We start from the raw sequence: 18,227 nt of genomic DNA on the forward strand, positions 1-18,227 counted from the left end.
AATAAATCAATTACAAATTATGAAAATATTTATTTATAGCACATTGTAACAATGCACAGGATAAAATAAATTAAAATTCAAACTTAAATGTTTAACTTAAATGCACTCATGTGTACATTAAATAATAATGTACAGGCCCTCTGCCCTCTGGCCTGCTGAAAGGTTGTAAAATTAAATGTGTTCTTTCATAAAAACAAAGTGCATTTAGAACAAGTGCAACTGCTAAAAAATACAACAATACAACAATATCACTGGGAAACTTCCTGCCTTTTCAAAAACGTCCGCCACAGACGGAGTGCGCGTGCTCGGAGGGGTTTGGCTTTTCTGTGCCGCGTTCCTCTCATATTTAGCATAGCGATCAGGATGTTTGGATTTCAGGTGATGAATTAAACCCGACGTGGAGAAAGTTTTTGCAGACAAAATTTCAGCATTACATGTTTTGCACATCGCTATCCGTGGGTCTTTCTCAGATATACTGAAACACGTCCACACCGCAGACATGTTGTTTTAGACATGCACGTGCAGGCAGCGGTTTCTGTTAGCGTCATCACAACAAACTGTTTCGGCCGTGTTTTTTCGGTGATCAAAGTCTTTCTACTAAAATTTTCGGTGGCCAAATATTCGGTGCATCCCTAAACAATATCAACACCATCATCATTATCATCATCATCATCATCATCATCATCATCATCATCATCAAAACATCAGTATCATCATCATTATAATCATTAACATCATCATCACAACCCACAATCATCAATATCAATATCATCATCATCATCATCATCATCATCATCACATCAGTATCATCATCATTATAATCATTAACATCATCATCACAACCACAATCATCAATATCAATATCATCATCATCATCATCATCATCATCATCATCATCATCATCATCACATCAGTATCATCATCATTATAATCATTAACATCATCATCACAACCACAATCATCAATATCAATACCATCATCATCATCATCATCATCATCATCACCATCATCACAACCACAATCATCAATATCAATACCATCATCATCATCATCATCATCATCATCACCATCATCACAACCACAATCATCAATATCAATATCATCATCATCATCATCATCACATCAGTATCATCATCATTATAATCATTAACATCATCATCACAACCACAATCATCAATATCAATACCATCATCATCATCATCATCATCATCATCATCATCATCATCACATCAGTATCATCATCATTATAATCATTAATATCATCATCACAACCACAATCATCAATATCAATACCATCATCATCATCATCATCATCATTATCACCATCATCACAACCACAATCATCAATATCAATACCATCACCATCATCATCATCATCATCCTTGTTACCACCACCACCACTTTCCCATCTCTAGATCACTTCCTGTCCTTCACACCCAATCAGAGTGCTTTCACGCTTCACACACTCTCTCTCTTCTCCCCACCTTCCCCCCTGCAGTCCCTGACCCCCGTCCCGCTGTCCTACCTGATTCATCGTCGGTTTTGTGCTCGTTTTCCGAGTCGGTGAGGGTGAGCGCGGACTGGTCGGGGCTGGACAAGCCCGAGCTGTGGTGCGACTTCAGGCCCTGACCTCTCCACAGCTGGACGGCGCACTCAGACGTCACGAGGCCTTCGGGATCAGAGTCGGCGTTGTAGGCAGCGCTCAGAGTGTAGCCCTGCTGTACCAGGCCCAGGTCTGAGCAGTACATGCTCTGCTGCTGAGGCTCACACACACCCAGATCTGCCAGGGTAAGGCTTCCTGCAAGAGCCAAGCAAATCATCTGATAATCAATAATCATGAATCCAGAGACCGACTGCAGTGAACGGAAGAAAGAAATCGAGCAGGGATTTCGATTTCTGACGAAATAACAATCGTCTATTTTGACAGATCAGCAATTTCTTTACTGGTGCTACTTGACAGATTCAAGCTGTGCTCTTCCTTATTTTTCTAGATGCTGATGATGCACAGTTATGGCATGTTCAGTTCTAAGATGGTCCCAAAGTGCAACCACAAATGAGTTAAATGAGCTAAACACACACACATGCACACGCTTACCTGCACATCTGTATTACCCAAATGAGGTCTAACAAATGGAAACTATTTAATTAAAAAAATTTCCATTTATTTCATTTTAATTAATCAACTTAATATCTGGCAATATAATTATATAATACATAAATATAATACATACATACACAATATTTCCAAAAGTATTGGGTCACCTGACCTTTCCTGCTATATGTGGTTCTTTTCCAAACTGTTACCACAACGCTGCAGGCACTCAATTCTACAGGACGTCTCTACATGCGCTATAATAATTTTGCATGCACGTGAACTTGGAAACCCAAAACCTGTTCCAGCATGGCGATACCCCTGTGCACAAAGTGGGCTCCTCGAAGATCTGGTTTACATGCTTTGATCATTAACATCATCATCATCATCATCATCATCACCCCCACAATTATGACCATCAACACCATCATCATCATCATCATCATTATAATCATTAACATCATCACCATCACAATCATCACCATCAAAATCATCATAATCATCATCGTCATCATCACCATCACTATCACAATCATCACCACCACAATGATCAACATCAATAACATCATCATCATCATCACAACCACAATCATCAATATCAATACCATCATCATCATCATCATCATCATCATCATCATCATTAACATCATCATCATCATCATCATCATCACCATCATCACAACCACAATCATCAATATCAATACCATCACCATCATCATTATCATCACCATCATCATTAACATCATCATCATCATCATCATCATCATCATCATCATCATCATCATCATTAACATCATCATCACCATCATCACCCCCACAATTATGACCATCATCACCATCATCATCATCATTATAATCATTAACATCATTACCATCACAATCATCACCATCATCATCATCACCATCAAAATCATCATCATCGTCATCATCACCATCACAATCATCACCACCACAATGATCAACATCAATAACATTATCATCATCACAACCACAATCATCAATATCAATACCATCATCATCATCATCATCATCATCATCATCATCATCATCATCATCATCATCACCATCATCATTAACATCATCATCATCATCATCATCATCATCATCATCATCATCATCACCATCATCACAACCACAATCATCAATATCAATACCATCGCCATCACCATCGTCACCATCATCATCATCACCATCATCATTAACATCATCATCATCATCATCATCATCATCACCATCACCACCCCCACAATTATGACCATCAACACCATCATCATCATCATTATAATCATTAACATCATCACCATCACAATCATCACCATCATCATCATCATCACCATCAAATTCATTATCATCATCATCGTCATCATCACCATCAAATTCATTATCATCACCATCATCATCATCATCATCATCACCATCAAATTCATCATCATCATCATCATCATCATCACCACCACAATGATCAACATCAATAACATTATCATCAGCACAATCATCATCATCATCATCATCATCATCATCATCATCATCATCATCACCACCATCATCACAACCACAATCATCAATATCAATACCATAACTATCATCATCATCCTTGTTACCACCACCACCACTTTCACATATCTGGATCACTTTCTGTCCTTCACACCCAATCAGAGTGTTTTCACGTTTCACACTCTCTCTCTCTTCTCCCCACCTTCCCCCCTGCAGTCCCTGACCCCCTTCCCGCTGTCTTACCTGATTAATCATCGGTTTTGTGCTCTTTTCCGAGTGGGTGAGGGTGATGTGGTGAGGGTGATCTTGCTGCTATAGAGCTCTGATCTCATCCCTACTGAACACCTTTGGGATCTATGTGAACGCTGACTGCACCCCAGGCCTCCTCACCTCACCTACATCAGTACCTGCCTTTCATAATACCCTTGTGGCTGATAAACACAAATATCCATAAGCACACTCCAAAATCTTAAAGAACATCTTCCCAGAAGAGTGGAGGGAATTAGAAGAACAAATTGGAACTATATGTGGAATGCAATCACATACCGTATTTATGACCAGGTGACCCAATACTTTTGGCAAAATAGTGTGTATATAATATACAGTATATAACCAGAACGCACATACCAACATTTGGAAAGGAGTCCACAAACCTTGGTGTATAAAGCATGTGCGTTCATCTTTATGTTTCAATTTAATTAAATATATTTGTTGTTTTTAGGTTGTATATAAATATTTTTTATTGCGATTTCAGGTTGTGCCACAGAGCAGAACTGCGCCTTTGCATTTGTGATAATCTCCAACACGTTTCCATTATCAAGGTCGTGACCTTCGTATGATATGGTTCTCTATACATGAAAGCACATGATGCACTGACCTTCACCTTGCCATGTAAACTACAGCGTCTCTAATTCAAACACACCGCCGCGTTCTCTGTTCAGTTCTTTTGAGTGAGATATTAATACGTGAGACTCGTTTTCCATCTCTTTTTCTTTCTCTCTCTCTCTCTGGTTCTCTCTCTCCTCGCTTTTCCAGCTTGATCCCTAAGGCCAGAATGTGCAAAAGACTCAGTGGGAGAATTCTTCCTCCTGCCTCGAGTTTGTATACTTGTTTGCGTTTCTGCCTTGCAGATCTCACGATTACTCTGCATTAAGCAAATACTGTTTAATCACAAGATACCTTGTGGCACTAAAGCCCCGGAGTTGGCACTGAAAAGTGATTAGCACTGGCATGCATGAGTGTGCTAAGCTGTCAAAAAAAGTGCTTGGGAGAAGAGAACACAGCCAGTTGAACCTCCTGGGAAGCTCCTGAACACCAGAGCATGAGCAGGGCTTCCCTAAACACTTCTAAACACTACGGATGTCTTCATTGAAAACACAGCGCGTGCTGTTGAGCTAGCTAAATACAGAGCAGGGAGCAGGTCAGGCTGATTGGGGTGGGGTGTGTGGGGGGGGGGTAGTTGTAAAATAGACTGAATGACTAAAAAAAAAAAAAAAAAAAAACACATCAGTGAAGAAATGAGTGGGGAATTAATTATAAACTTGACGCAGTTAAACTTTTTTACATAATGAAGAGGATTCATGTAAATGCTAATGAGTCCCCAAAGCAACATGGCTGTGAAATCCATACAGTTTAACACTGTAAGTGTAATTCTGTCCCTCCTGCATGTGGTCTCCTTCTCTTTGGTGATGAATTCAAAAATTTTACAAATGAATATCTGCTTTGTGTACATTTACTTCCCAGATAATCCATCCATCCATCTATCTATCTATCTATCTATCTATCTATCTATCTATCTATCTATCTATCTATCTATCTATCTATCTATCTATCTATCTATCTATCTATCTATCTATCTATCTATCTGGTTTTCTGCCTATTTATCTGGTTTTCTGCCTATCTATCTATCTATCTATCTATCTATCTATCTATCTATCTATCTATCTATCTATCTATCTATCTATCTATCTATCTATCTATCTATCTATCTATCTATCTGGTTTTCTGCCTATCTATCTATCTATCTATCTATCTATCTATCTATCTATCTATCTATCTATCTATCTATCTATCTATCTATCTATCTATCTATCTATCTATCTATCTATCTATCTATCTATCTATCTATCTGGTTTTCTGCCTATTTATCTGGTTTTCTGCCTATCTATCTATCTATCTATCTATCTATCTATCTATCTATCTATCTATCTATCTATCTATCTATCTATCTATCTATCTATCTATCTATCTATCTATCTATCTGGTTTTCTATCTATCTATCTATCTATCTATCTATCTATCTATCTATCTATCTATCTATCTATCTATCTATCTATCTATCTATCTGTCTGTCTGTCTGTCTGTCTGTCTGTCTGTCTGTCTGTCTGTCTGTCTGTCTGTCTGTCTAACTATCCTTCTATACATCTATTCATCTGTCTGTATTTCGTTCAATCCTTTTTTACATCATCTCCATATCTCTGTTTACGCAGTGCAGGTAACCAATCAAGCCCCACCCCCAGACTCAATCACAGCTCTTATTGGTGCAGATCTTGAGCAGGATTAGTGATGATAAACACAAACAAATTCACAGCAGGATAAACACCAACAAAAACAAAAAGCAAAAGAAATTTCACACCAGAACAGTACACAGGACGTGAGTCTGAAGCAGAACAACAGGTTTGTGATGGCGAGTGGACCACCTGCGGAGCCCCTGCACAAGCACAGGTGTTTACAGCTGCCCTGAAGCGCATACCTGCACTTCACTGCCGTACCCGCTGTGAAGCATCTGAAGCCCACAGGGTCCGACTCCACGTAGGCTGTCTGAATAAAAGTGGGTTGGAACTCAGCGACTCGAAGTCATGATCGTACAGAGTCACTCCTTTCTCCTTCGTTCCTTTCCTACTCCTACGCTCACTCGAGTAAGAGTGCTAACAATCTGCACTCTGTTTTCTCTCGCTTTTTTTAACAGCGCAGGATTAAACACATTATTGTTGAAATCCTCCTGACATGTATGAGACGAAGCGAGAAGGTTGCGATCATCTGCGCATTTGGAAAGCAGATTTCCAGCCTGGGCCAGTTTGTAGAAGCACGACACAAACCGATTTCAGAGCGAGCGAAACAAGCGATACGCCAGCTAAGAGAAAAAGAGAAGCTGAAGAGAGAGTTTATAGAAATAGCAGGTGGCTCCCTGGTGTCTTACACAGGCACACACACACACACACACACACACACACACACACACACACACACACACACACACACAAACACACACACACACACACACACACACACACACACACACACACACACACACACACACACACACACACACACACAGAGTATATATGGCTTTAGTATATGTGGAGATTTATCCTGCTGAGATTTGTTCATTTACAACACTACATGTTTTTTTTTTTCCATTTCCTTGGAGCTTTTCAGTGCCAGAAAATTTACTCTGTGCTTTTTTACCACCAACTGATCCATAAAAAAACAGTATACATACAAGAAATGACAAGATTTCACATCTATCTATCTATCTATCTATCTATCTATCTATCTATCTATCTATCTATCTATCTATCTATCTATCTATCTATCTGTCTGTCTGTCTGTCTGTCTGTCTGTCTGTCTGTCTGTCTGTCTGTCTGTCTGTCTGTCTATCTATTTATCTATCACTGTATTTCACTGTCTGTCTGTCTGTCTGTCTGTCTGTCTGTCTGTCTGTCTGTCTGTCTATTATTGGCAATTAGTGCCAGGTAAAGTGCTGTCTCAGTAATAAAACTCCTGATCTCCTAGAATTCTAACACAAATTAAGATTTATTTTGAATGCGGCAGTAGAAATCCAGAGAACGGGAATGCCGCAGCTGGAAAAGGCTTGTTGGTGAGAGAAGGCAGATGCGGCTGGTCACTAGCGATGGGTTGTTCATGAACGATTCATTTATTTTCAATGAATGTTTATTGTGTCTCAGAAGAACGCTAGTCGAACGTTCATTTTATACTGAACGCACATGACCAAAGCATCGCCAAATCTAATTTGGACATGTACAGGAAGGTGGTCTAGTGGTTAGGATGCGGCGCTCCCACCGCTGCGGCCCGGGTTCGATCCCCAGCCACTCATAGTGCCGGTCCCAAGCCCGGATAAATGGGAAGGGTTGCGTTAGGAAGGGCTTACAGCGTAAAAACGTGCCAAATCAAACATGCGGATGATCCGCTGTGGCGACCCCTAATGGGAGAATCGGAAAGAAAGTTTTACAGGAAGCAGATTGGAGTAGTTCGCATCTTTTTACTCTTCCAGTCATTTGTTCTTTTATCACGTGACTCCCATAGATGCAATGCATTACACAGGAAACAGAATTGTGTCGTTCATTCTTTTATCACATGACTCGCAAATACGCTGTGCAGTTAAATATACATATATAAATGATTCGAAATCTAGTTGAAGTTCTTTTATGTTTATTTCTGTTAAAAGGAATTAAATGAACTAAATGATTTTAATTATCAGGATTAAAAAAGCTAAGCTAATAAAATGATCCGATTTTCCTATCACTACTGACCAGTCTTATTTAAAACTGACAGAGCTATAGGACTAAAATAACCACTCTTTATAGCCGTGGTGAGCTGAAAAGAACGCACACCCATTGACGCACACCAGGAAATCGCGTCGGGTTCCAGAAATCTGAGGCTACCAGGAATATCAGTGGGCATTAAGGGGAATATGGCTTTCCAGCAGACGCTAAAATGAGAAAATGCAGTAAGGTCATTTGCTTAGGGAGTCATCGCTATGGCAACGAGTCCCCATCGGCATGCCGGAGGATTAGATTGGAAGAGTTCGTAGAAATGACTGAGGAGGTGAAATTTCTTCACAGGATCCCACGGCTACTATGCTGAAAGGTTCGGAGGTCCTGCCGAGCCACTCTACGGAATAAAATTATATCAGTGCTTCAACCTGATTCCCGAAAGGTGTAACATTTCCTTTTTCCGAATCAAACGATGAAGCTGACCTTGCTTAAAAGTGATCAGCAAGCACCATGAAGACCCAGGACCTCCTGCAAGCTGTAAAGCAGGAAGAACTGCGTAACCTTTGCTATTATAATAAAAAGCTCACGGTAGTTCTCTCGACATTGTGGGGCCGGGGTTCGAACGAACGCTCGCAATTTTGATCAAAAAGGAGGTCTTTCACTCTCTAGGCTTAAATCTCCATCTTGCACAGACTGCACAGATCTGTTGCAGAGCAAGAAGGGAACAGATTAAACATCTATATATCAGGGTGCATTTGCATAACTGAGGCGGTTGTGATTTGCATCTTAATGCATAACCAACGATACGATATAATAAAGATACACATGAATCAGCTACTGATGCGACGATGGGATACGATTCTCCACTATTATGATGCAGTTTAGCGACTAGAAATCAATCTACATACAAAATATTGGTCACCAAAGCAGGAAGAACAGTGTAACCTTTGCTATTATAATAAAAAGCTCACGGTAGTTGTATCGACATTGTATATATATATATACACACACACACACTTGTTATGGCAGCCATTATATGCACTCAGAGTTATGGCCCCGGACTACATTTTCCATCAGCGTCTTCCACTCCAGGTTTCATGTCACATGACTATTTGCACCTAAATCGCATTCTCGGCTAATCAGCATTATGAAGATCGGTATTTATCGTTATTGGTATAAAGATTTAGCTTTCACTGCATTCTTTGACTCGTGTTTTTCTTCTGGGAGGTGATATCTTAGTGGTTAAGACAATTAACTCAGGATCAGAAGGTCACAAGTTCAAAGCTGCTACTGTTGGGCCCTTAACCCCCAACTGCTCAATTGGAAGTCACCCTAGGTAAGGGCGTCGGATGAAAGGCATAAAAGTCTTTCTCAGGTTGATGGTTTTCTCCCAGTCTTTTATGCTCAGGCTTTGGTTTCTTCGTCCTAGTTACTAATGTCTTCGCACTCGCATCCATCTTCAGCTTTACTGCACGACTGAGAAAATCCAGCTGGTTAGCTGGTTGTGCACAATGACAATGAAAAGAACACTGTCCATGCCATTGCTTCACGACTTGTTCTGATGAGGATATTGTTCAAGTAATTGTGCAACAAATCCGTTTTTATGTGAGTTTTGAATTTATGTGACATTACACCTTACGTTCATCCAGCAAAATTGCCTAACTGCTAATTTTTTGTCTCTGTAGCTCTGCAGTGAAAGCTGAATTTTTCTTTTGTTTCCTTGAAATTTGTTTTATGTATTCATGCATTTAAAAGTGTGGTATAATTCTTTGCAAAAGAGTTTTGGGCTGATGATATCCTGAGGCTACATGTACACTGATCCAAATGAATTTTGTCTAAACACGCTCTGCGTCAATCGTTTCAAAAAAAGTTGAGTCCACAGTAAAACATCTGAAAAGGCTTACGTCCTTGTGCAGCGCATTAGCAAAGTGTTAGACGCTTTGACCTGCGTCTTTTCCGCCTGGAGGTTATTCACTTTCCAGCTCTTTGAAGCATCACGCTAATAACTAAAAAATGCGTGATAGTTTTTTTGAAAGCCTCTGTTTTCACAGTCAACACTACGACGCTAAAACGCCGTTTTTGAAATGTAACCACTTTGAAGAGTGTATTCAAAAAAGCTACGTTTTCCTTGACAGAAAACTCTGTCTCAATGTGGACGGAAGGCCAAAAAAGTAGAGAAAGATATGCATTTTCAAATAAAAACGCATGAATGTCTACATGGCCTACTGTAAGTCTGCAAATGATTGAACCAGTGTTGAATTTATCGATAGAGACTTGAAAGCATTCTGTATGTCGCTCTGGATAACAGCGTCTGCTAAATGGCGTAAATGTAAATCCTGCATGCAATCCTGAAGCGATCAGATATTAGCTGCGAGAAAGAGACTTTGAGGTTAGGTGATACCTCTCGGGTCGGTTCCATCTGGTTCGATCTCAGGTTTGCGTTTCGGTTTCGAGCCTTTGCAGATCTCGAGCTCAGACTGTGGAGCTGCACTGGTGCTTATTTTCCCTAAATAGTACCGGAGCTATATTACTTCATATCATAAATGTCAAATCACCAGATCGCAATAAACCCATGACCTTTTAAAATCTCATCCTAGACCAGGTTCGGTGAGCATTATTGTCTCTTTTCTCCCCGTTTACCCCAACAGCAGGGCTAGTCGACCGCGGTGACTGGGGCCGTCACACAACATCAGAAGGATGCGTTCGGTTTTGCCCCTGAATCATGTCAGTTCGCCCACGCGGAAGCGTCTTTCTCCCCTTTCAGGTTTGGGTCATTTCACTGCGTTTGACTTGGAGCATGGCCTGACTGTCAGACACCTGTTTCTCTCCACCTCTCTCTTTCTCCCGCTTCCTTTCTCGTTTGTATTCATGATAATTTTTTTTTTTTGCAGCAGGCCGTCCTGCTTAAGTGAGTTCCCTGCCGAAAGAATGCACCACGTCTCCGCGTCGCCTTTGTTATTTCTTCTTTGCTCCTCTCTCCGAGCTGTAATGCCATCAGCCGCCCGCAATTCACTCCGCAAGCATAATACCGAGTCTGGTCCATTCATCTGCGCTGACAAAAGGTGAAGAAAAGCACGGTAAAAATAGCATGGGGGGGGGTTAAGGCCAGATCGGTATAAAACCATCAAATATTATGTAAGTCTTTATTTCGTTATAGAAAGACTCGCGCTGCTCTGAGAATGTGTTAGCAGGCGTTCTTTTGTTCATATTCGAAGAGACTCCCTCCTTTCATTGGAGAGATTTTCGTTGGCAGGCGAATGTTTGAGGCGTATGAACAACCCCTAGAAGCCTGCATTAGGGTCCATTAGGGTGCGTAGGGTGCTGGGAAATCAAGGTAGACCATGTTGCAGTAACTTTCATCTTCGACATGATAATAAGACAAGTTTCTTAAAGAACAAGCGATCGCAGGTGTGAGATTTAGCCGTGACTCTGATATGGCTGTCGCAAGTACAGCTGAAAGAAACGATAGCGGTTTACAACTACAGAACTTTTAATCTTTTTTTGATAAAGTATATCGAGAAAAAATTGTGGACGCCTGCAATGTCCTTTTAGAACATCCTATTCCACAATGAGTTCCCATCTGCTCTTATAATAACCACCACTGTTTTGAGGTTATATTCATTCATAGGTTTGTTGGTAAAGTCAAGTATGAATGAAGGTGAGGTGAGAAGACCTGGGGTGCATTCAGTGTTCCAATTCATCCAAAAGATGTTCAATATGGTTATGGTTGAGGTCAAAGCTCTAGAGCAGGCCACTCAAAATATTCCACTCCAAACCATGTAAAGTATACACTGATCAGCAATTTGAGCTACAGGAGATCGTCTGTTGGATTGGACCACACAGACCAGCCTTCGCTCCCCACGTGCATCATAAAACTGCCACTATAGACCGGAATATAATAAGTCCCTTAATGCTTATGGCCCCGACTCAATTCAAACACTGACTCTAATGCTCGCACGACATACGGTCACCTTGCATTTTAGCGCTGCATAGAATAGAAATAAAGACGATAATGTGACTCAAATTTGCGTTTTTACATGTGACGAGACAATCGAGGTCATAGTCAAATGCTAGCCAAAAACTCGCCATTTTGTCATAGATCAGAAACATCATCTGCATGAAGTCTCCTTCTTGGACTACAGTAAAAACGTGACTTTTAGCCAAATGAAATTCACACCTGTTAACAGATAAGTAAATGAGCAGCACATTGACGATTACCAAAAGAAATTCGCCTTTCAAGTTGTGAAAAATTGAATGAGTTAAAGGTATATTTCACTTGCTTTCCATTTTTTCTTTCACACCACGGCTTCCAGTCACATAATGCCAGCCGATCACTTCTGCACCATAATACTTGTAGAAAGAAGTGATTGACAGGAAACAGAAACTACGCCGTCCCGCTACCCCCCCCCCCATCTAATCAGCACTACTGATGGAAAGATGAGATCATTTTACTGACTTAAATCTCGTTCAGTGAAATAAACAAATCTCTTATTCTAATCATTTTGCACATTTAAGTGGAATAAAATTCAAATGAAAATTCGATTTGCAGTCGCCACGATTCGGCCAAAATGACTAAAACTTTTGATCCTATACTATGAGAAGTCTAAAAATGATAATTAAATGATAAGATACATAAATAACAAATGATTAGTTCACTATACAACTGAGTGATTTGTTAATTGTGTGTTGGCATCCTTTGTGTGTAATGTAACAGTAAAAATGAATGAAAACAGGAAATGGAAATTGATGTGCATCCCCATAACTGAGGCCGATACGTTTTGCATCTCGATGCATAGTCAATGATACGATACATTAAAGATACATATGAAGCAGCTACAGATGCGATGCGATACGATTCACCCCGTTACGACCAGATTTTCATTTCATTCAACACAATGCGATTCAATGCAATGCAATGGAAAAAATATGATGCTCTGCAATTCAATAAGGTACAGACAGTTCACTTTAATTCTTTGGTTCAGACAGACAGCAAATCATTATTTTACTCAAGTGCCTTTTGACTTCGCATGGCAATTTCACAAACACGCCTTTGTAGTACAAAAAAGAAATAAAACCATTCAATAAAACCAGATGTTCTTTTCCTGTTCTGATTCAGGAAGATGCAGCTCTACCTCTGCCATGTTAATCTGTATTCTGTGTGGCCTTTGGGACACGCCTCGCTCTTTTTTAAATCGATTCATCGCAGATTTTGATGCCGATGCAATGATGCCAATCGGTGAATCTTACTGGTATTAACAAATAAAGTAAAATCAATGTCTGAGATATTTTCTATAGAGAGGTGGTAGCTCAGTGGTTAAGACGTTAGACTTCCGATCCTGATGATCGCACGTACGCAGAGCGTAACCGCTTAAACAGGTGTAATTGTGTAAGAGGACACTGTCAGTCGGAGCAGTGATGCAGTGCCACGAGGACCAGTGGTTCAGGGATTATTGATTGGACGGTTGTCCCCAGCTGATCCTTGACTCTTAACCCTCAGCTGCGCAGTGGTTAACATATCCAGGAAAAATCAATAAAGTTAAATGTTTCAGTAAATCAGTCAGGATTTCAGTCTCGCAAAACATACTTAATCAAGCTCGCTAATCTCAGAGTGATGGAAGTGTCACATGGTAATTATTTGCACAGTCGTGCCTGGTGAATTTAGTGAGACGTCAAAGTGCTTGCATTGAACAATTCTGCATATATTTTTTAATGAACAAAAACAAAAATAAAGAGATTAACATTTAATGTGTAATACTTGAAGATGGGATTCAAAAACAATTGAGACATTGAGACAGAGAACACACACACAATTGTATTCTGTTTTCTGTCTAAACATTTGGTTTTTATTAGCGTCTTTTACTGTATATAAACCATGTTATGAAGAGCCAAACCTGTTCCAGCATGACAATACCTCTGAACACAAAGCCAGCTCCATGAAGATATGTTTAACATGGACTGTAGTGGAAGATCTCCTGCTGTAGAGCTCTGACCTCATCCCTATTGAATTAATATTTGGGATGAATGTGATTGCTGACTGAACCCAAGGCCTTGTCGCCTCACCTACACCAGTACCTGACTTTACTAACACACTTGTGGCTGATGAACACAAATGCTCACAAGCACACTCCAAAATCTAGTGGAACATCTTCCCAGGAGAGTGGAGATTATTATACTAGTAAATAGGAAATGTGTGAAATTGAATGTTCAAAAAGAAGATATGAATTTTATAGTCCACAAATTATTCTTTTTTTATTTAGCCTGAACAAGATATTTATGAACAACTTCCATAAAACGCTGCAGAGTCTCTGAACTATAGCCCTGTATTTCTTCATATGTTGATTGACAGAAAGATTAGAGAAAAAGACAGACAGGTTATCACTCTGACAATGTGTCTGGATGGGAGTGGAATAAATGCGAAAGCTGGTCAAGAACCTCCAAAAGTTTGCAATGGGAGTTTCTGAAGCCTAAAGAGCAGTGTGGGGGTTGAAGAGAGAGTAAATCCACTCCACCAGGTTTTAGAAGAAAGTCCTCAACCCAACCACAACAGAATAAACACAGAAACAGTGAGTTTCTGGATGTTTGTGTCATGTGGTCATGTGACGATAGATATTTCTGTCCAATGGTGTGCAGTTATTTGAAACTGCACACCATTGGACGCCAAAAGTATTGGGACACCTGACTTTTCCAGTGACTTTTTCCACATGTGAAAATGGAAAAAGTCAGGTGTCCCAATACTTTTGGCGTCCAATGGTGTGCAGTTTCAAATAACTCTATCTATCTATCTATCTATCTATCTATCTATCTATCTATCTATCTATCTATCTATCTATCTATCTATCTATCTATCTATCTATCTATCGTCACATGACCACATGACACAAACATCCAGAAACTCACTGTTTCTGTGTTTATTCTGTTGTGGTTCAAATTTTTCCTTCATTGATCCAGGAGACCCAAAAGTCTTCTGCATGACAATGCCTGAAGATCTTGAGTGACCTAGAGTTCTGATCTCAATCCTTTTGAACATCTTTGGGATGAATTGGAACACTGCCAGCACCCCAGGCCTCCTCAACCCCCCTACACCAGTACCCAATTTTACTAAAATCCATTAATCTGAATAAAAAATACACAACGCTGCACAAGCAAACTCCAAAATCTAGTGGAACATCTTCCCAGAAGAGTGGAGGTTACTATAAGAGCAAATGGGAATTGAAAGTGGAATAGGATGGACATAGGAATCGTATGGTCAGGTCCTCAAACATTTGTCCATGTAGTGATAATATAAAGAAGAAATGGATAGAGTGTAAAGGGTGTGGTGTGGGAGTGCACTGGGGTGGAAACATTGCAGAAATAAGAGCAAGACCTGAGGTAAATCAAAGTGCCAGGTGCAGTGCAAACGTTATCAGAGTGAACATTATCGCCTGCGTATAAAAAAAAAAAAAAAAAAAAGGAAAATGAGTGGCAGATGATGTTGGGAGAACGACTCAAGTTCAGATATGGCTCAATGAGCTAATCCTAAGCCTGGCTCAGAGCAGCGTCAAGTCCCAACACAGTGACGATCTGTTGTACAGTGTGATCACTGTTGCTACAAATGACCCCCTGTAGTGCTCCTTTCTACAGACTGAATGCTAAATGAATCTTCTACAAAAAAAAAAAAAAAAAATCATGGAGGGTCAGCGGGTTATTGTTTGGGGTGAGGTTCAAAAACGAGGTAAAAAAAGAAAAAAGAAGAACATTTGCATCTGCTTTAATTTTATTTATACAACCAAGCAAATGAGACCTTGTTCGAGGGTCAAGTAAGAGAAGCTTGATAGTGCTGGGATTTCATGACTTTCTGATAGTGATGGGCCGACCATGAATGATTCGTTCATTTCTACAGGACGCGCATGAGCAAAGCTTCGTGAAATCTCAGTAGGTTATGTTCAGGAAACAAAAGTGAGTTTACCTCTCGACTCTTCTACAGTCCGACTTTGTTCTTTTATCATGTGACTCCCATAGACGCTACACAATGCAATAGATCAGAGTTTTTTTTTATTATGGGATTCACGTAGCAAAAGAACTAACGACACGGACCAAAAGATATGTACAGAAGTCCTAAGAGGCCCTGCATTATACATTTTTCTTTCTTGTTTTTTGTTGACCACGACTTAATTTTCCCGAGGACGCGGCAGCTGCCACAAATGGTTATGGTTATTATCCAAGATCCTGCAATGATGCTGCCTTTAGAACATGCTCTTATGCTGAATACACAGAAAAAATTAATTACTGATCACAAGGAATGTTCGAGGCACGTGGACGAGCCGCATCGCTGCCACAAACGATTATGGTTATTATCCATTATCCTGCATGTAGAAGATGCTCTTATGCGAAATACGCATAAAAACGAAGTACTGATCACAAGGAAACAATATTTGTTATATAAAGATCATGAAAGAAATTAGGTTGTGATAACATGAAAACACCTTTTGTTATGTCGTGATCACTACAACACAACCATTATGTCAAGGTCACGAGAAAAAATATTATAATGCATTCTGTTTATTACAATTTGTCCTAAGCTGCATTGTCATATTTTTTTAACTATTGGAACTTAAGTCTAATTTTGTGTATGTAGACATGTTGGGGGCCTGCACAAGTGGCAGCATGGAGGTTTGAACAACAAAAAAGTGTATATATATATATATATATATATATATATAAAGAGCAACAAATCCACAATAGGATTAAAATCAACAGTGCTGAGTAGGTCAGTTAGCCTGTACTTTTCTCCCAGGAGGATGAAGAAGGGCATTGAAATGGCTGATCTGGATGTAAATCATGCCCCAGAGAAACACCTGTGAAATAGAAAATCACCCCTCAGGACCCTGTGTAAATTTAGTGCGTGTTTGGAGTGTGTTTAAAGTCAAACAGTTTCTCTTGAGGAAACATTTTATGGTTCACACACTCGGCTCGTCTTTAGACAGGTGGGCAAACGATAAGTTCATTAACAAGCTCATGGGGTAAGTGTTTTATTTCTCACGAAATGTAATGGCTCGAGCTAAAAAGTGGTACCTACTTTTATGCAGTGCTGCACAGTGAGCTAGTTAGCCAAAAAAGTGCAGTAACACAGACGAAGAGAAAAGCATGGCTTCACCTGTCTCAGAGGAAACACTTGTTTTGATTTCACGCATTCTGCTTTGTAGCAATGTATCACAATGTGTATCGCAATGGCGTTGTGGAGATATAGTGCGATATTTGTGGCGACACTGAATATAGTAAGAAAACAATGTTTGCCTGTGGAAAACTAGCAGCCTTAAGCATATATACTGTATGTGTATATATATATATATATATATATATATATATATATATATATATATATATATATATATATATATATATATATTCTGTAAACATGTACTGTATATAATATAGTATACTGTATATATATATATATATATATATATATATATATATATATATATATATATATATATATATATATATATATACACACACACAGTGCCTTGCAAAAGTATTCGGCCCCCTTGAACTTTGCGACCTTTTGCCACATTTCAGGCTTCAAACATAAAGATATAAAACTGTAATTTTTTGTGAAGAGTCAACAACAAGTGGGCCACAATCATGAAGTGGAACGAAATTTATTGGATATTTCAAACTTTTTTAACAAATAAAAAACTGAAGAATTGGGCGTGCAAAATTATTCAGCCCCCTTAAGTTAATACTTTGTAGCGCCACCTTTTGCTGCGATTACAGCTGTAAGTCGCTTGGGGTATGTCTCTATCAGTTTTGCACATTGAGAGACTGAAATTTTTGCCCATTTCTCCTTGCAAAACAGCTCGAGCTCAGTGAGGTTGGATGGAGAGCATTTGTGAACAGCAGTTTTCAGTTCTTTCCACAGATTCTCGATTGGATTCAGGTCTGGACTTTGACTTGGCCATTCTAACACCTGGATATGTTTATTTGTGAACCATTCCATTGTAGATTTTGCTTTATGTTTTGGATCATTGTCTTGTTGGAAGACAAATCTCCGTCCCAGTCTCAGGTCTTTTGCAGACTCCATCAGGTTTTCTTCCAGAATGGTCCTGTATTTGGCTTCATCCATCTTCCCATCAATTTTAACC

The 18,227-nt window shown here is 39.6% G+C and overlaps 1 protein-coding gene across 3 annotated transcripts in view; it reads right to left on the reverse strand.

Annotated features, from left to right (window-relative positions):
* tenm2b (teneurin transmembrane protein 2b) overlaps nt 1–18,227 on the reverse strand; it is a 331,309-nt gene that overhangs the window by 245,618 nt on the left and 67,464 nt on the right. The window contains exons 1-2 of one of the 3 annotated variants that reach the window (XM_083564503.1): nt 6,339–6,733; nt 1,526–1,798 (exon numbers count right to left, since the gene is read on the reverse strand). The exons of 1 other annotated variant lie outside the window; for it this stretch is intronic. In XM_083564503.1, the coding sequence (XP_083420629.1) occupies nt 1,526–1,748 (223 nt within the window). In that variant the 5' untranslated portion in view covers nt 1,749–1,798; nt 6,339–6,733. Of the gene's footprint in view, nt 1–1,525; nt 1,799–6,338; nt 6,734–18,227 lie in introns of those variants that run through there. One more of the 3 variants, XM_083564502.1, reaches the window with a different exon arrangement.

This window comes from Silurus aristotelis (assembly GCF_946808225.1).
Source record: "Silurus aristotelis genome assembly, chromosome: 16".
Classification (NCBI taxonomy): Eukaryota; Metazoa; Chordata; class Actinopteri; order Siluriformes; family Siluridae; genus Silurus; species Silurus aristotelis.